General features: G+C 35.6%; 1 protein-coding gene across 1 annotated transcript; it reads right to left on the reverse strand.

Annotated features, from left to right (window-relative positions):
• Positions 1-2151: 2151 nt before the first annotated feature.
• Positions 2152-17580, reverse strand: arl10 (ADP-ribosylation factor-like 10). Its single transcript, XM_015060620.1, has 4 exons — positions 17264-17580; positions 10442-10625; positions 6077-6252; positions 2152-3626 (listed from the first exon to the last, which is right to left on the reverse strand). Exons 1-4 carry the CDS (start codon positions 17399-17401, stop codon positions 3453-3455), a joined length of 672 nt encoding a protein of 223 aa, XP_014916106.1. The 5' UTR covers positions 17402-17580; the 3' UTR covers positions 2152-3452.
• Between the last annotated feature and the right edge of the window lie 2962 nt (positions 17581-20542).

Consider the following 20542-nt stretch of genomic DNA (forward strand, 5'->3'; position numbering starts at 1 on the left):
ATGTCTTCTTCATCCTATGTCTTCTTCATCCTATTATTAATACAGAACACTATGGCTGAAACTATTTATTCATAATCAATTATTAAAATAATCGTCAACTAATTTAGTAATCGATTAGACATTAACTGGAATATACAGACTCAAAAAAAGCCATTTGCTAAATGAACGGTATAGTCTGAGCTGTAATTAGGCCAAAACTGTACAAAAAATATATTTTGCTTCTTTATCTGTAAATATGATCTACCCAGAATTCCTTAAGTGCATAATTTAGCTTCACCTTGTTCAACTTCTGTAATCTTTAAAGCACCTTCTGCTATCATATTATTAAAGATCAGCCCAACACTGTATTGTTAAATCTAACAGAAATGGCTGAGCTTTTAACATGTTGATGTCTAAAAGTATTTTTTAGCTGAAGATTGATCCTTTGCAACAAATGAAGCATTCACTAAAGGAATGCTACACTATTGCATTTTAGGAAATTAAAGCTTATTATTTGAAGAAAAAAAAATTTGTTTGTATTTTTATGTATTTGTCATATTGTTTTAAAAATTCCTTACTTAGTCATCAGAATGATTGATTCCTAAAATAGTTAGTTGGAGACCTAAGTTATGCAGATTTTCAGGAGCTAAGATTTTAACTTGTTTGTTCAAAAATCAGAAATTGCGTTTTTAAAGCTTTAATGCTTTAAGATGTTAAATGCTCCCCTGATGAACAGTCGGAGACAAAATTCACATAGAGGTGCAAATATCAAGGAGTTTCCAGTTCTGATCCTGCAGGAAAATATTTTGTGATTATCTTACGAACTCTAGAGCTCCTTGGATGTCTGTAATATTATGAATCATCCACAGAAATCCCTCTGATATAACAGCTGTACAAGCTGGAGGGTTTTGTTTGATTATGAACTCTTGTCCCGACTGTGTCACGTTTTTCCCTCTCACTACTAAAAACACTGACATTTGTCTAAGAGAGCACTTTCTGCTCGACCGGTTGGTGAACTTTGCCCCAAGCCTGGTATGTTGGCCTATAGGTTTATCGACTCGTGTTTGCATTGATCTGGTCTGTCAGCAGACGGAAGACAAGTTGTTTTCCAGCTACTTCACAAGATAACGTGCTGCTTGCTGTGGCTTGTATATCCTTATGCAACCAAACTTTCTGAGTTGTTCTCTGGTCTCTCATGCTCTGATGTTTACTTGGCTGGATAATTTCATGTTGTACTGATTGATGGGAAACAGACATATTTTCTTATAGAACTACTGCAGATGTTGCCATTCCTGTTTTAAGAGTAGAGACTTTTCACGTTTAAATAATTACCCTCTTAATTCAGACTCTGTGTTGGCTAAAGTAGATGAATTTTGTTTTTAATCATTTAATTGAAATACATTTTACCAATTTATACCACAACTCTTTAATCAGGTTTTATTATTGTCAAGTAACTTGATTTGGATGTATTATTCCTCAGACACTAAGTAAAAATCAATGAGTACCAGTCACCAAATATTTGGCCATAATTTTAAAGAGGTAAAGCCATTCAACAGTCATAAATGAATGAAAATAGTATTAAAAATAGTTTTATTTATGTTTATGCTGTTAGCTAAGTGTTATATAAACAATGCTAGTGGGTCGGACGTGTCCACCATTGATAAAACTCATAAACGCTTAAAATCAATAATTTAAGCTAACTAAACAATGTTCCACATGGACCTAATCTCAACCCTGTTTTTTTCTGCTTTTATAAATATTTTACAGCAACAAAACTGAAGGGAAAAAGATGATTTGTATTATGTCTTCAGGATTTTCCTTTAAAGAAAAATAAATTCTCTTATTAGAGAAAAGGAAAATTCAGTTTAAAAATTTGTGTACATGGATTGATTTTCTTGTCACTTAGATATGTTTGATTGCTTCCTCTGTTCTATTCAGATCATGTGGGAAGTAATGGAATTACTGCTAAATTTCCCAACGTGTTTCTGATCATCTTTCAAGGACAATTTAATAGCAACTCATTTAATCTAATCCTGCCTTAGTCCTTTTTTGAGACATTTTTTGACGGTTTCCTAAAGATTTAAAATGGCTTATTTTTGTTTGTCTTTACTGGAGAAATTATTTTAAGCCATTCAAACTATTTTATTTACACAGCCCCAATCAACAGAAAAGAAAAGATTCACATAAGTTTATTTAAGTTCAATTTGAAACTAGGATACAATCAAATTTCTTTAGACTTAAACATGTAATCAGCACAACATGTAGGACAAAAAATGTAAGGAAAAGAAACACAAATATAAAATCCTTTTTTTAGCTACAAATAACATTTTAGATGTCAGATTAAAGTTACAGCAACACTTTACCTAAGATACCAATTCAACCTCAATTGTTTGAAAGAGAACGTCTCTGTTGCAGAAAAGACTGGAAATTGGACAAATTATTACTGATTGTCTTCATTATAATTTTTTTTTATATTCATTGTTATTTTAAGCATAACTCAGTAAAAAGAAAAAAGTCTAATTTACTTTCCAGCATACACTAAATTGTAAAAAAAAAAAACAAAAAAAAACTTGTACAAACAGAAGTGGTGTCAAAACTCCAGTAAAACGATAAATCAATAATTTCGAGTTTAAAACAGTGTTTAAAGATAATTGTTATATCCCTATAGAGTGTAATAATCCATAATAAACCAAAGTGGGCATCTGGTTCATTTTCAAAAGCTCTCAGGTAAAAGGCAAACATACGCTAAAATGAATATTCAGGAACTTTTTATCAAACACCTCTTGACCTTCTACTAAATTTGTGATTTAGTTCTGTTTGTAATATCTTTGCATATTTACCAGGCTAACTAATGCTGGGAAATTACAAAGTTAAGAATATTATGTAATACAAACAGATAAAAGTCACTGGAAATACATTTAGTTTCCCCTTAAATACAATCGCCAACAGCAAACTATCTTTATACAGCTACAGTAAGGCTGTTATATAAAGTGTCATAGGGCTCCATTTTTAATCTCCATCAATAAAATATCAACACAGGAATCAGTAATTATCCCATTAGGAAATCATTTCATAGAGCTTGTGTCATTCGTTAATCTATAGGAGAAGGAACATTTTAATCTCTTCTCTGTGCATAAAAACATCTACAAGAAACCAACAAAAAATATGTGCGCAGCTTCAGATGAAATGTTACAATGTCTTGGTTAAAAATGACTTAGCTTTAGTAAACCTTGGGACAGTTTGACTTGATTTCATCAAAACTTCATCCTCCTATTCCACATTTTGTGTTCCTCCTCTTCCTCTCCTGTTTGTATGAAAGCTCCATGGCGGTGGAGGATTTTCCGTCCGTCACCTCCTCGTCTAGCGCAGACCTCTCACCAAACAGGAAAAGGGGTGAACCATATTCTTATAGGCTCTAAACCATGTTCTTATAGGCTCTATTTCTGGCTCAGTCAGCCCGTTTCCATGCGAGATCAGACGAGCTGTAGGATGAGATCCTGGACGGTGTCCAGACCTTGGCAGGCCTTCCTCTTGGCTTCCTCGGAGTCCAGCTGGGCAGCGAGTAGGAACAGCTTCCTGTCATCAGTCACGACGTCCAGAGACAAGGCTTCATGGAGTTCTGCCACACTCAAGGCGTTCAGTTTATCCTGTGGCAATGGAACATGAAAAGTGCATTTTTAAAACAAGGTGCCCATGCATCCTTAAAAAGTTGTAAATGTATGTATTCAAAAATAAGGCTTTAAAATGTCTTAAATTAATTTTAAAAAAGGTAAGTTGACCTTAAATACACTAATCACAGAGCTTATATTTTTTGGTGGCATGACTATTTCCTTGTATTTCTACATAATCTTTTTTTCTCACGGGACTTTTCTGTCAGGCAAATTTTTGATTTTGTTTTATTTTTTATTTTTGGTTCATTGTGTTCTGTAATGCGGCCGGTTGAGGCTACATTTAACAGCTGCTAAAATACCTAGCTAGCTAGCAGACTATGTTACCGGGAACCATTAGTTCTGTTTTTGCTAGTAAAATATTTGATAATCTTTCAACTTGCATCTTAAAATGAGTTTTAAATGAGACAGTCCAAGACTAACATTTGCTTTACAAATATTGACTTTTTGTTGCTTTGCTAACATTTAGCCAACGCATCATGACTATCAAGTAAATTTAGCCAACTTTAACTTATATTAGCATGAGCATCTACATTATCATATTAGTCTGTCTTTCATCAACATAAACTCTACATATGATTATAAACAGAAGTTTCATAGTTAGCCATTAATGAAACACTGGCAATTTGCCCAAAAATTCATACTAAGTATACATTCATATGATGTTGCTGTTGCTATTTCTCTAGCATGCAGCTAACTTCAGATGAGCAACTTCAACGTTTTTTTTAATATTACTTTAATATTAATGAACTGATTTTGAATCTTCTAGTGTTGAAACTATGAATACAATTTGAGACTTTAGTTTTACCAACTAGCATAACTATCAAATGAAAAACAAGGACATTAGCCTACTGTTTAAAGCATTTTAAACTTATATATAATGTAATTGGATTGAAGAATTTGAAAATTCAACAAAATATGTGTTTTGGGGGATGACCTGTATAACCGTCTGTGGAATGTTTTATTTAGCTGTTTTTGATTTAAATGATTCAACAGTTCCATTGTGTATTTTGATGTGCAATTCCCAACCTTACCATAATGCTCTAACTAAAAAAAATAATATCGTACAGATTTCATAAGTCGAGTAAATATTCTGTTTGATTTGATTGACCTCATTAATTTTCCAGATGAAAGCAGAGAAGGAACAGTGTGTTAAACTCACCTGTAGAGCTTTAGAAAATGTTAAACACCACATTCTGCCTGAGCTTCAGCTACTGTGCATCATTACGGATCATTGTGCAGTTTGAGTTGAATTCATTTTAAGCTCATTATACTGTCAGTCCACAGCAACAAGAGGATGAAAGCTACACTGCTCCGATGTTAGATGTGATAAATATTCCTTCCTCTCTCCAGGAGTCATGCATAATTCCAGAAGTGGAGCACGGAGTGAAGAAATATGAGTGGAGGAGGAAGTGTAGGCATGTTTATTTCAGGAGTTGAGTTATTTCTGCAGGACAGCTAAAGAGAAAATTACATTCACCTACTTTATTAATGTTATATACATCTTTTAACTTCATGTGTTATTAATTGCCGCCCTTTTATCAATCAATCAGTCAGTCAGACAGTAAGCCAATCAATCAAATTGTATATGTATAGCACATTTCAGCAGCAAGGCATTTCAAAGTGCTTTACATCATTAAACACAAAAACACAGAGTCGTGCAACATTGAATCAACAATAAAAAACATTACATTTCTTGCCAAGTCGAAGTTCTGCCCTTATGGGTACCTCATGCCCCCAAAAAAGGAAAATGACAAAATTCACTCTGTCTAGTCCTGATTTCTTCACTTTTTTTTAAACATTACCATGTGCCAAAGAGAAACCCAATAGATTCACTTTGGGTCGTTTTCAGTGTTTCAGTGTGGATTGAAACATTTCTGGAAATGGTCACGTGTGAACGCAGATGTCTCTAAAACTGACGACCTATTTTAGAAAAAATGTTTCAACGTAGACAAGGCCCAAGGTCCTGTACATACAGACAAGCACGGTATATTTTTGTAAATGAATAAGAAAAAAACTGCATCAACATGGTCAACATGACAGGATGCAGCGCCACAGAAAATGTTGTAGTATGTATTCCAGGCCATTGGTGGTGCTGTAACACTGCCAGAGAACAACACAAAAACCACAGAATGAACAGCGTCTGGTTTGTTTGAGAGAGGCACAAACAAGAGGGATAGATGGAAAACGTCATCGATTAATAAAATAAAAGATGTGCCGTCACACAGAGCATGAGACCAGTGTTCTGAAATGTATTCACTTTGAAACCTGTTTCAAAAATTATCATTTCTGGTTTCCAAAGATAACAAATCCACGTGAATGCACAAAAGAACTTTCGCTGATATACCTAAAACTGTCTCCATGCGGACTGGCCCTAAGTGTTCACCACCAACATTGTTGTTCCACTTGAAAACAATCTTGTAGTTTACCTGCTTGTTTCCCAAGACAACAACAGGCAGCTGTGGCTCCACCCTCAGGAGGCGGTGCAGTTCAGCCTTAGCCAATGGGAGGCGGCTCCTGTCTGACGAGTCCACCACATAGACTAGAATATGGGTCCGTCTCAGGTAGTCCCCCCAGTATCGCCGCAGGTCCTCTCCACCACCAACTGCAGAGAAGAAACCTTTTCAACATTATGCTGATGACTCTCAGTTCTACAAGTCTGGCGAATCCAGTCAGTTAATCAGACTCCAAGCACGTCTTTGTCTCATAAACCCATGAAAAATAAAGAAAAAGAAGGTTTAAGTGGCATAGTCAAAGTATGGACTCAAATAAGATTGATGAACGTCACTGAGTCTCAAAATATGTCAAACAGCAGTGGGCCAGAATAACTGTACAATAATTAAATAGCTAATGCCAACAGTTGTTGCTGTTAAAGATGGTTCAACCATTAGTTTTAGGGGATAATTACTTTTTTTTCTCTCTAATAAATTAAACCATGATTTAAAACCTACTTTTTCTATTTGCTCTGTTTATCTTTGGCAAAAATGAATTAGTTTGATAATCTGAAACATGTGACCAAAAAAAAAAACAAAAAAAAAAAAACGCTCCATTAAGGGAGGAAATTTTTGCTGCCTCTTTCATCCCATTCCTCCAGGGCTTTTCCTCAGCAGTTTCTGTCAACATCCTTTACCACTCCGGGTCCCACTTTAATAAATAAATAGTCAGTTTGACAAGCAGAATTTGATAAGCTCCTATAAACAAATTGGCCACAGATTTATTCCATTTTCGTTGTAAGAAGAATGAGATCCGATTTTCAATAAAGGAGGAAACGAGCGGAGGCAGCATCCTCATGGGAAATTGATTTGTAGATGAAGATTTGGAGGGAAATCTAACAGCTTCATTCCTCTGTCTTTTATGTGATATGTTGTTTTCCTATAGAATATTGGCCTTAAGACTTTAATGTTCCACGCTTGATTGACTTTTTTCTTCTCCTTTCCAGAAGAAACTGCTGGGTTTAATTGGGTACACCTGTCATTTATTCCTGTGCATCCTTGTTGAATCTGTTTACATAAACAGAGCCCAGTCATCCATCGTTTTTTAAACAGCACATCCTTAAAGTCTTAAATTAATTTAAAAAGACACCCCAACAGCACTCCTCTATTAACCCTTTAACAAAGTCTCTACCAGCATTTCACTGAGAAGCAGCTCATAATGAGCTCAGCAAATGCTCAGTTCTACCAGGTGTTAGCTAATTGCTGCTGGCTAATTTGAAGGGGCTGAGTATCGCAGGGGAGGGGAATTCAGTGATGCAGAAGCTTGGAAGCTTAGAAATTGTAGCTCTGATGAGGAGCTGCACCTTGAAGGTGAAATTAGCTCCACCCAGGCATTTTACACAGCTGAATAGTTGCCATGGAGATTAAAGGATTTCTCAAACATGCATGAAAGAATTAAAGCAACACTCCAGGTGTGTTTTTGATGAAGGAATAACTTTATAGCATGATGTAAATCTCTGAAAAGTCAATTTTACATAATACTTATCGGTATATGTCTTTTGTAGGGCTCTACAAAAGTAAAGAAAAGAACAGTCTTTGGGGGCCCCAAACAACCTTACCCATTCTAAAGTCTGGCCCTGTTAGCTTTGGTATGAACTGACTCCAGCTGGTCAAACCGCCGCTGCATGCTGCAGCACTCCGCACACATCACAACGTCACAGATTCAGATTCAAGCGAAGCAAAGCTTCACATAAACTGGAAGCTCTGATGTCTGCAGGCGCTCGGCAGTCAAACCAATCTCTCCTCACATGCTGCCAGCCATGACTTTTGGTTCCCACTGGCGAGCATCAATTAGAGGAAGTTGCTAGGAGACTGGGGCAGTGATGTACCTCAGGCTGATGTGATCTGGCAGCCATAAATACCTGCTAACCAGAGGCGATGTGGAGTCTGGAAGCACCCCTCAGCTGGGCGCTCTCATTAGGATGCACACCCACACGTGCAAACATGCAGCATATGACTGTGAAGGAGGTGGGAGTGTTTGTGATGATGAAGGTCTCTGCAGCAGCTTGGCAAGCCTTGTAATCACCCAGGGAGGTGGTTAGCATCCGCCTCGGCTGCAGAAGTTCAGCTTGTTCCTGCTGGTTGTTTCTTGTGTGGGCTTTGGCAGCCTGTGCTTCACTGCAGAACAAGCGCTAGGTGGAAAATGCACAGATGATTACGAGTCTGTTTGGATGTTTACAGGAACTCCCCGCTCTGACTTTATGCCTGGAATTGGATCTAAAGTTCATCTAATCTGAACTTTGGCACATTCCTTGTATCTGAGTTTGCTTCCTCTAAGATGTTTCCAGTCTGTTGAGTATTGTAAGCTGTTATCTGGGCGCGGTTTGCACGTTTGACTCATTGAAGGACGCCAACTCTCATTCATTATTCGTCACGTTTCATGAGTTTTAAATCTGTACTCGTCCTTTAAGCATCAGAAAACCTAAACCAAAAATGCGGAGTTAAGATTTTAGCCAAAATGGTGATTGAACTAGGACTGAAATGATTAATTGTGATGATTAAAATAATAAATAAATAATGTAGTAATTGATTAATCATTAACTGGAGCATACGGAGTAAAAAAGCCAATTTGCTGAAAAAACAACATATTCAGAGCAGTAATTACACCAAAATTGTAGAAATTTAAACATTTTGCATTTAAAGTGAAAAATATTGTCTCTTTGGTATTTTCTACTTGTAGTATCTCCCAGTTCCAATTCTGTAAAAAAAAAAAAAAAAAAAAAAAAAAAAAGTCATCCATTAAGCACCTTTTGCTATCAAATTATTAATTGGTTAATCCATTAGACCTACAATGTTTTAGCTGCACATCCTGTGCAGCTAAAACATTGAAATGCATTTCACAGCATTTAGTGAAATGACCGTCACTAAATGCTGTTTCTTCATTTTAGGTAATAAGAAGCTTATTTTCTTATTTATAAAGGAATTATATTATTTATTGCATCTTCAACAGGTTAGGCCACATCTACAGGCCAGACAAAACATATTCATATTTTCTTTGCACAAAATAATTTTTACATAATGAGATTTTAATCTGATCAGTTTTGCCTATTTTGAGGTCCTTTCAGAATGAGCTCCTTTAGGGCTCTGTCACTTTAAATCCAAATAAGCTGCTGCCAGACCATGCCCCCCCAACTCAATGTTTATTACACTCGCAAATGAAACTGGCTGAAAACAGATGCATAATTATACAACTGTACAACTTTGAAAAGCATTAGCAGAGTCTCCTGCACAACAAACAAGAATGCAGCAAGTGGTTTCTGGATGGGAAGTCAACAATAAAACTCTTCTTTTTCAGGAACCATTGTACAGCGCATGCAGTGGTAAAACCAGCNGACCAAATGTGCTGGAGCTCCACTTGNGTCACCAGGTAACAGCTCAGGGTTTTTCTGGGGTTGGTAGATAATGGCAAGGTGTCTGGTGAGTGGTGATTTTACATTACGGAGATTTTTGAAAAGGCTAATTGTCCAGATACCAAAACAAATAAAGTTATTGTCAAAAGGCTGGATGGTTTTTTAAGAGATTGTTTTGTTTTTAGAAGCAGTAGAAACCCAAATGGAAGAACAAAAACATGCAAATCTGGCTTTTGCATAACAGGCCCTCTTTAACACGCAAAACCATTCAAACTTTTGAATCTACAATCCAGTTCTTACTTTATTGATTTAATTAAATTAATTCATATTTAAGTTTTTGTTGGGTTGGTATATCAAGGTTTCTGGTGATTTTTGTTGTTAAAAAAATGTATTTTTTTGGCCTACAAGTACTTTTGAGATGACAATTTTGACCCACGTGACCAAAAGTTTGGACACCCCTGCTCTAATGCATCATTTGAAGGTGATGACGTCCATTCAAGGTGCAGGATTCCCTCTGAGATGAACCACCTCCCAACCTGCCTCTGCATCGGCGTCAGGCACAATGCTCTGACATTTGCCGCTCAGGCTCTGAAGCGCTCTGAGTGGGTGGCGGCTTGGGCTTCTCTCACTGAGATGAGAAACCGATTAGATGTTCAGATAATAAATAAATCAGTCGCAGAGCATGACGCACTCCTCAAACTCAATCTCAGGCCTCAGGATTTCACACTCCCATCATTACTGAATGGAGTCATTATTTTATTTCTGCTGCCTTTCAGTACAGCTACATTTTTCAGGCTTTAAAATGCTGTTTGAGAATCAGACGCAGCCTAACTGGGGCTGTTTTAGTTGTTGATCAAATAAAGGCCCCCGCTGTTCAGAACCTAGGGGTAATTTCTGCCTTTCATGATCTTAAAACAGAAATCCACACAGAACGGGATGAAAGGAGACCTACTCTCCAGAAAGTCGAGCTGACAGCTGGGGGCGTCCAAGCTCATGAAGTTGAAGCCGCGGGTGGGCCGACATCGGCCCCTTTTGGCCGCCGACTCCCCGGGAGTCAAACCCTGCAGCATGCTGCTCTTCCCCGCTCCATCCAGGCCCAGAACCAGAACCTGCCGCTTCTCGCGCTCCTCTTCCTCCTGGGGGCGGAGTCAGAGAAATCAGATTAAACACGTTCATTAGTAAACCCCCAAGCAGGGGGATTTATGGTGGGAAAAGATGAAATTAACATTTTAGTGTTTGAATATGAACGTTAGGCTTTCCAAATCATGGCGAGGGATGGATGGATGATGGATGGATGGATGAATGGGTGGATGGATGGATGGATGGATGGATGGATGGATGGATAGATAGATGGAAGAATGGATGGATGTACGGCCGGATGGATGAATGAATGGATGGACAAATGGACGGATGGATGGATGAATAGATGGATGGATGATAGATGGACGAATGGATGGATGGGTAGATAGCTAGATAGATGAATGGGTGGATAGATGGATAGATGGATGGATTATAGATGGACGCACAGATGGATGAATGGGTGGATGGATAGATGATGGATGGATGGATGGTGTTAAGAAAATTAATTTAAAATATGCTAGTTTTAAAAATTAACATGTCTATATTGAAATAGCCTAATTATAGTTTTAAAATCAGTAACTTATTCTGGCCTATTGACCTTTATGTTACCTGTAGTTATAGCAGATTGTTTGCTAAGATCTTTTGAACTGCCCTTTATCTGTGTGGGAAAGAATCAGGAGAAGTTCCAGCTTTTCACACTCATTTGTGAAAAGCCATAAAACAGCAGGAGTTCAGGAGACTCTCTGCCCTCACTTTGTTTAAACAATGGAGACAAATGGTCTTAGATCGTGACTTGCAGGAAGTTTTAAAAAGGGTCAGAGATAGCTTCTGGTTGGATGAGCAAAGGTACGCCTTATTTGAAAAAATTAAAGATAAGAAAACGCCTTTTCTATAAAACTTTCTACACAGGAGTAACAAATCAGATTTGCTCTTGCAATTCTCCAAAGACGTCTTTGCTTTCCTTTCTTTCTTCCGTCTTCTTTCCTATTTGTCTCAGGTAAATTAATATATGCCTCTGTTGTTCTGCAGTTTCTGTTGTAATTTTATGCGTTGTCTTCTAATTGGATTAAACTCTGACGTCTGCACTCATTGTTGTTTTCTGTGTGGCTACACGAACCTGGGATCGAAGAAGATTGAGCCAGAGAGTTTTCTTAAGAAATATTATAACCTAAAATCTTCTTCAACAATGGACAGACGGATGGACGGACCGGTCATTGGAAAATCAACCTAGAAGTGTTGACACATTCTCAGTCGTGCCAACACTTGGATTTGCTTTGATCTAAATTCTTTACAATAATAATAATAATAATAATAGGCAGTTCTAAGCATTTAGACTGAAACTCAAGTATTCACAGATTTTTTTCCTCATGAGTTTTATGGTCTGAGTTCCCAACACCTGTAAATACCACGGATTCACGGTATTCAGTGGTGTGAATAATTTTATAAAACCAATGTTCTAAGAACTGGACACAGAACATCAACTGTCCAACCATAACCTCTATATTGGTGTATAATTATCAATAACAATGTTAACAGCTTCCATGTTCATATTTATATTGTCAACTTTGCTGAGTTTGTTCACAAACTGCATTAGTTTTCTCCACAGCCCTAACAAAGATAACTGAATCAGACAGGATCATCGTTTATGCATCAATATGCATCTATTACACACTCTCTAATGTTTTATTTCACTTTAATGATCAGAAGTTTGAATCAGCGGAGAGTAGACTCACATTTTACCAGCATTGCACTAATAAAAGTGCTGACTGGACACCAGGAGTCCTCTCCTTTTTAGGAACCCAAACAAGCTTTGGTTTAATTCCAGCTGTCAGTTAAAGTTAATTACTAATTCATATCAGATCTTTTAGAGCCAAAACTCATCATCTCTCTCATTAGAAACATTTCCTCGCTTAGCTGCTGCATGATTAATCTTGATAACTTTAAAATGTGTACATGTTTTTAATAAATTCACAATGAAATGGCTGCAGCTGCTGCAGAATAAAGCGTTCTAAGATCCACGGATGGTAGTTTGCATGTTCAATGTCTGCCCAGTGCTGCTGGGGAACAACTTTCGATGCTTTGCTCTGTGTATTCCTGGTCGAGTCGGAGACAAATTCCAAACCCTGACTGTGCAGAAATCTCGCAAACACTGCAGCGATGTTTCCCTGTGTCTGCATGGACTTTATTATTCCAGCTCAACTTTTAATCCCAGATTAAATAGTTTTAGCTAAAACTTAATATTTGCATAATTGTATTAAACTTTTTTGACCTCTCTGTCAGAGATTAAGTCGGATTAAACTTTTGTTTGCTTTATGTCAGTCTGAATTACCAAAGTTATTTATTATTTTGGCAATTATTTATTTATATATTTGCTACATGAAAGAATAATTAGAAACACATTGGTTAATTTACAAATTTACACAATTTTATCTGGATGAATTGTAGAATTTTCAACAAAACTGAGACCAGTGCTTTGTGATGGTTGTGCCAAAACATTGTCCTTAAAGATTACTTATTACTTTAACAGGTTAGGATAGATATCTGGTCTATACTAAACATGTTCACTACATTTTGTACAAGATCATTCTTATACAATGAGATTTCTGGTCAGTTCTACCTATTTTGAGTCTCTTTCATGAGCTGTTAGGGCGTCTTGTCTCTTTAAATCCAAATAAGGTCCTGCTCAGAAATACGGCTACACCCCACCCGTAACTTTACATGTGAGTACATGTAAAAATAGCTGTAAAGAGACACTTTTTTCAAGTTTTGTGTCTTTGTGTTTTGTGTATGGCACATAGCTGCCAGTGAATGGGAGCGTTCAATATGTCAGAACTTATTTAGAAATGTGTTTCCTTCTCCACTTTCTCACATTAACTATTTTTCGGAAAAATCAAAAATCACCTCAAGCGAATGTAATAGTTCTTATTTATATCAGATGTCGATATCTACCCAAATTTTTATATCACTGCACACCGAATTTCCACATTTCGTACCAAAACACTTATCTCCTTTCTGAACACTTTGATGTTTGGACATTTTTATGGTTTTTATATCCTTTTCTTGAATTGTCTGAACAAATTAATCTTCAGGTAACTAGAAATTGTAACCCAAAGATGAACCAGAGTTATGAAGTTGAGGATTTCCAAAACATGTCACACAAGGAAGCGGTGTGTTGGATGTGTTGCCTTTAAAATACATCTAAATACATAAATCTCTCATCTTTCTGACATGCAGCAAATATAAATCATTCAAATATAATTCAAATCCTGAATTGAATGAAGAAATGGTAAACATTTAAACGGCCTGCATGGGTTCTGCCACACCATATATTATAAAATCCCAGTTCGCTCAGACTTCTGCAAAATGAGAAAACATGCTGATGAGGCAGTTTTATTTTTAAGTTTTGCTTCAGCTGAACAAACCTTTCTGCTGGAAAGATAACAGCTAAGATTATAATCTGAAGCTTTTTCAGCACAAAATCCATTGATTGACTCAGAGTTTATTTATGAGTGGAGCAGGTTGTTTGGAAGTAGAGGGCTGATGAAACATGAAAATCGTTACAGCAGAGTGCTGATCTGAAGGACGGTCTCCAACCACCTTGGGTCTTTGCAGATATTTGGACTGGCGGTTATTAGGTTTCTTTCTCAAGAAAATCCAATATTTTTCCATTTTTCCAAGCTCATTTTTATTTTTCCACACTAATGCAAACCTGGAAACAGCATGTAAAAGCAAATTCCAGACTTTTGATTTTACTTAGGGGAATCAGAGTACAGGGGAATTAGTATGAACATTTTTATTTTAAAAGCAGGCAGGGCAGCATGCAATGATTAACTTGGTAATCGATTATCGATAAATCAATGAATTTGATAGAAAAATTGGCACATTCTGCAAATTCTTAATTTAACCCCTTTAGCCTTTTTATACAATTTTAGAAATGCATTAAAATATGGAAATAAATAAATAATTTCCTTCTATAAATAAAATATAAACATTTCACTGTCTAAAATGCAATTATGATCTTTCAATGAATGCTTGATCATTTGTAGTAAAGGATGAATCTGCATCTAATAAATACAACAACAATCCATGAAAAGCTCAGCCCTTCTTGCTTGATTTATCATGACATTTTAAGGCTGATCTGTTGGTTATTTTTTGGATTGACCGTTTGGATAGCAAAGGGTGCTTCATATATTTTTTCTCTCTCTCTTTTACAGAATTTGAACCAGGTGAAGTTAAAACTATGCTACTTGAGTAGAACATATTTACAGAAAAAGAAGAGTTTCTTAAATGAAAAATGTAGATTTTATTTTATTTTTTTTCTACAATTTTTGCTTAATTGCTGCTCTCTGAGTGTGTTGTTCTTTTAGGAATATGGCCCAATTATGAGTCTGTATATTCCATTTAACCTAAGTAAGTGAAGCCCTAAGTACACCTTGGACTTATAAGAATCTTTTATTGCGTTATAACCTCAACCGCTACAGTATTTGAAGAGGACTTAATGTGGTAAACATGTTACATAATTGGTGCATAATTATGAAGTGGTGGAACATACAAGATAGGTATTTTTCTTTGTGAGTTTGTGAAGGTGTTTGTGATGGTTTATGATGAAGTTTGTGGCTGCAGATGGAAAAACACTCATCTAAGATGGTCAGAAGTCAGGAATGTGAAAAATGCAGTCCAGTCAGATGGGTCAACCTGTCCTCTGTCAACAGCCCAAGCTGTTATCTTGAATATTCAGTTTTTTTAAGTTACTTTTTCCATTTTAATATCTAAGTTAAGGTCATGATGGGTGTGTAGTCTAGAGATCCTTCAAGCAAATTTCACACCGCCATCAAACAGACTTGCGGGGTTTAACCCCGCGAGTCTGTTCGTCCTCCGTCTCCTTGGAACATTTCGGCTCCAGGAACTAAAACACAACTCCACGTGGGATCTCTGCCAGCCAGCATTATCCTCTGAAAATGAACTGATACATTCAGAGATGAAGAAACAAGATTAGAGACATGCAAATAGATTTTAGATTCATGCCAAAGTTCATTAAGGAAGACTGACATTTCTCTGGTTCCAGGAAAAAACAAGATAAACTCAGTAAACTTGAACTGAAACTGTCAAATGAAAAGAAACTGGCACAATGTTTGTTTTAGGGCTGACACGATTAATCATGATGAATCGACTGTTGAAATAATTCTCAACTACTTTAGTAATCAATTAACTGTTAACTGTAGCATACAGACTCAAAAAAAGGACATTTGTTGGAAGAATGGCATGTTCATGGCTATAATTTAGCTAAAATCGTACAATAAATATACACATTTTGTATTTGAGATTAGAAGAAAAAAAACTTCTATGTCTACAAATATGTTCTACTCAGAAGTGGCAGTTTTAGCTTTTTATTTGGTTCAAATTAGGTAATAAAAAACCTCAAAATCTTCTATTAAATACCTTTTGCTCTCCAACTATTAATCCATCAATAAAAAATAAAAAAAAGAAATTAATTAATGGACCAATAATCAAGCATACACTAAGAATGCTATGTTATTACATTTTTGTCAATAAAATGTTTATTCTCTTATTTAAAGGAATTGAATTGTTTAATGGCATCTTTTAATATATTTCTAATTTTGTATTTTACAATCAACAAATAAAGTGTTAATTTTCTTATTTAAAAGAAGGAATTTGTTTGCATCTTGTAACATATTGTGTTTGAGAAAAGCTTAAGTGGTCACATAAAAAAATCTGCAGAATGTGTCAAATATTATATCTGATTAATTATCTGAAAAATTGATTAGTTGTCCAAATAATCGTTCAAATAACTGATAAATTGATTACTAAAGCTCCAGCTAGTTTTTTTTTTTGTTAATTAAAAGAGAATAAATGTGGGAATAGCATCCCTAATGTTGTTGTCCATTATGTGCTCCATGTTCAGAAGACAGGGAAACATGTGTCCTCTGTCATTCCAATCCTGGAACTGTTCATTTGGGAAAACTGTATGAACATGTGAACTGTTCATAACAGACAGAAACAAGATTCCTTGGAACATCCATCCAGAATACATCCAACCATGCCATCCATCCCTTTGTCTAATCCAACTGGCTATCTAACTGTCCATCCATTTTAGACATCCACCCATCTATGCATTTGTCCATCCAGTTGTCCGTGTATCCATCTGTACTTCCATTCCTCCTTCAATCTGTTCATCCAATTGTTCATCCATCAGTGCATTTGTCCATAAAACTCTGTCCCTCTATCCTCCTTCAGCCCTCTATCATATCCAACTTTCCACCTATCTGTATTTGTCTTCCCAATCCATCCATCCGTTCACCCAACTTTCCCTCAATTTGACTCCCTGTCTCTGTCCTCTACTCATTTCCCTCCATTTCATTAACATTGTCATCATAACCATCACTGTTTTCCTCCTCCATTAAAGTTACCTTCATTATCATTTATCATATTTAAATTATCTTCAATCACCATCATAGGTATTTATCATCATCTTCCTTACAGCCTGCCACTTCGTAATTGCCAGAAGCCTCCTCTTGATCACCATTCTTATCATTCTTGTTGTTTCCAGTTGTAACCTTCATTATTCAGGGATCGGGATTCTGCGGCGTTTTTCTTCTTTTTAGTAAAAATATCGCCTGAAATAACTTAAGCAGCTCTCTTTTAATTACTAAAGAATTACATCAGAAGCTCTCACCTCTGTGATGGTGCAGTACGCCGCCTGCGGGGACCATACGCGCCGCTTGTAGAAGTAGTTGAGGGCGATGAAGAGAGCGGATCCCAGGGCGGCCACGGCGGCGGTCAAGGCGATGGAGATATGCCGGAGGAGAACCATGTGTGAGGTGGGCAGAACCGGAACCAAAGACCGGTGGACGGGAGTCTGCTCGTGGAGCTTCCTGCTCCTTCAGGTTCCGTTGCCTATACTGACTACATGCGACCGCGCAGACTCCCTCTCTCTGCCTGTTTTTGTTTTCGAGAAGCGCGTGAAAGAATATGGAAATTTGGTGCGTTCGAGTGTGGCTCGGAAACGGCGAGCGTCTTCTGGGTAAAGCGGAATTAAAGCAGTCAAACCTTCTTTCCGTTGAATCTTAATTAATTTTATGTTTTTATTTATTGGATTTATTAAAGGTTTATTTAACTGCTATTATTTTATACGCAGTTTAAATCCCACTCACTTTCACTGACAAATATAATTCAAATTCTTCATATAATTATTTTTATGAATGAAATCTGTTTGGTTAAGTAATATGAGGAATATTTATATTCAATAAATAACATATGAAAAGGAATTACACATACTTCTTCATTACATTATTACGATGGAGAACGATGACATAAAAAATAAATTACGAAAATAAAATTACGAGAATAAGTGCGAGAATAAAGTAGAAATAGTATGAGACTATGGTATTAAGTCATATTACAACTTAATATTTATATTAAGTCGTAAGTCATATTATATTATTAGTATATTTGGAGACTTTATTCTGCAAATATACTTTATTTACATATAATTACAACTTGTATTATTTTGACTTTATTCTCGTATGACTATACTCGTAATATTATCATTTTATTGTCAAACTGTCACTTTATTCTTGTAATATTAAGACTATATTCTCGTAATGATTTTTATTCTCGTAATATGACTATTTTCGATATGTGACAGTCATAGTGTCATAGTATGATAATTATTATTCTCATATTACTTTGAATTTATTCTCGTAATATTAATACTTCTTGTCATTTTATTGTTGTTTTCTTAGCGTGGCCCTACTCCGTCGTACATTAAGCATATTCTTTCTTAGAATATTTTGAATGATGTAATATTAAAATTTTATCCATTAGGTTTTCTGAAGTTCACAGTCATTGGGGAGTTCTACGGCACGTCAAACTATCCTCTGCTGAGAAACTTTATGATACTGATTTTTTTTTTCCAGAAGAACTTGATAGCTGCCCAAACTGCTAAAGGTACCAGAAGCTGGTGCAGTGACCATGGTGTTCCTGTTCTTGACTGACCAGCAAACTGACCTGAGCACTGAGGAAGATGAGGAACACCAGAGCCATGTTCAGGAAACCAATCTTGGCTTCCTGAACACCTTTTGAGTGCATAGAAATGAGTTTGCATTTCTGTTCATAATATATTTTATATTGATCTTATCTATTATTAAAATTTTCTGAGACACTGAAGCCATAGTCATAAAAATTACAAGAAATAAAGGCTTGAAGTATTTCACTCTGTAATAAATCTATATGATACATGACCTTTACTTTCTGAAATAAATGGGAAAAACTGAGCTTTTTCAGGATGTTCGCATGTGAATATCCTGAAAAAGTTAAATGTTTTTTCAATATGATATATTGAAAAAACATATCATGTTGAAGTTATGTGACAACTTTATTCTCCAGATACATTTTTTCATATTATTACAACTTGTATTATTTTGGCTTTGTTCTCGTACGACTATGTGAGAATAAAGATGTAGATATTTTTAGATGTGTCTAAAGGATGTAGGTAGATTCATAACATATCTACCTTTAATATTTTATTAATAACTTGAATTAAAGTATTCAATTATGAACAAATATCTAATTGGATGAAGGAATCTACCACATACAAATATCCTACAGAACTTGAAGGCCTCATAACCACCATGATATCAGTGAAAGGATGTGAATGTTTACCAATTTGACTTGAAGTGCTGTCTTAAATTAAATAGAATATCAGTTTCGATTTAAAACTGAGGTTGGACTGATAGTTTTTCCACCTGCATGGGGTAAACCCTGAGTTAGAGCGCCTTCTAAAGGCAGTTTAGTGCTTCACAGGAAACTGGACTCATCAGTCTTTAAAAGCTTTAATTTTATAGACTGACAAATTTAAAAGAAATACATGTAAAGAAATTTATTTTTCATATTTTATTCAGTAAGACTACAAGAGTATCAATAAAATCTAATGTTTTAAGTGTCTGACCTGCAAGACGCATGTTAAACAGTTGAATCTATTTGGTTTTAAATATATCTGAATTAGTATTGTTCAGGGTAAATTGTTTGTGCTTTTATAAGACTTAAAAATGAGGCAAAAGAAGAAGAAGAAAAGAGCTGATTTTAATTAGAGTTTCTTATATATTTTTTATGTGGAGAAAATCCTCAGAAATGTGGGGTTTAAATACCGCCATACTATATTTTCTCAGCAGTGGGCGCTGCTCGACTGATGCAGAAGTGACGGTCAGTGGCTGAAGTTAAAAAAAACTTTCTCCCAAGAGTGACCAGTTCTGATGAGAGTACGGAAAATAATCAACGGAAGATGGACAATACCTAAAAGTTGTACTTTTCAAAAAAGGGATAAAATCCAAGAATTAAGGTCAAGGTATCTTTTTTTTGTTATATTGTCATATCTCATTATTCTTTCATTATAATACTTTTCTCTTTTCTGACGTTTTATTCGTTTATTTTTGCATGTTTTTGGCTGTGGTTCCCTTGTTTTTATTATTATTATTATTATTATTATTATTATTACCATTTTACAATCTTACTGCAGCATGAGTTAAGAACTGAAGCATCTTCTGAAGCAAATGTGTAAAAGACATTTTAAGGAAAATTTCAAAATGATTTAGCAACTGTTCAGAATCATACATAAAATTAATAAAAAAAAACAATGATTATAACAATAAAATCTGTAAAATGTTTCATATGTATTTGTGTACTTTGAAGTCATCGTGTGTTTAAATACACGTGTTTGTAAGTTTTGTGTAAATCTACAATCACAGTACACAAGTAAAAATTAACAAATTTTAAAGAATATTTTTAAAATGACTTAAATTTATACACTCCAGTACCTTATCTTTATTACTACAGAAAAATAATTGCTGTTGTATAATGTCTCTGTAAATATTTCACACATTAGTTTTTAAAGACTTTAAATATATACACAGCAAATCCAGGAGGCCCAGATTAACACTGTCAGATTTGATTTCAA

The sequence above is a fragment of the Poecilia latipinna genome, unplaced genomic scaffold, assembly GCF_001443285.1.
Source record: "Poecilia latipinna isolate Pla-1442-1.1 unplaced genomic scaffold, P_latipinna-1.0 Scaffold1730, whole genome shotgun sequence".
In the NCBI taxonomy this organism is placed as follows: Eukaryota; Metazoa; Chordata; class Actinopteri; order Cyprinodontiformes; family Poeciliidae; genus Poecilia; species Poecilia latipinna.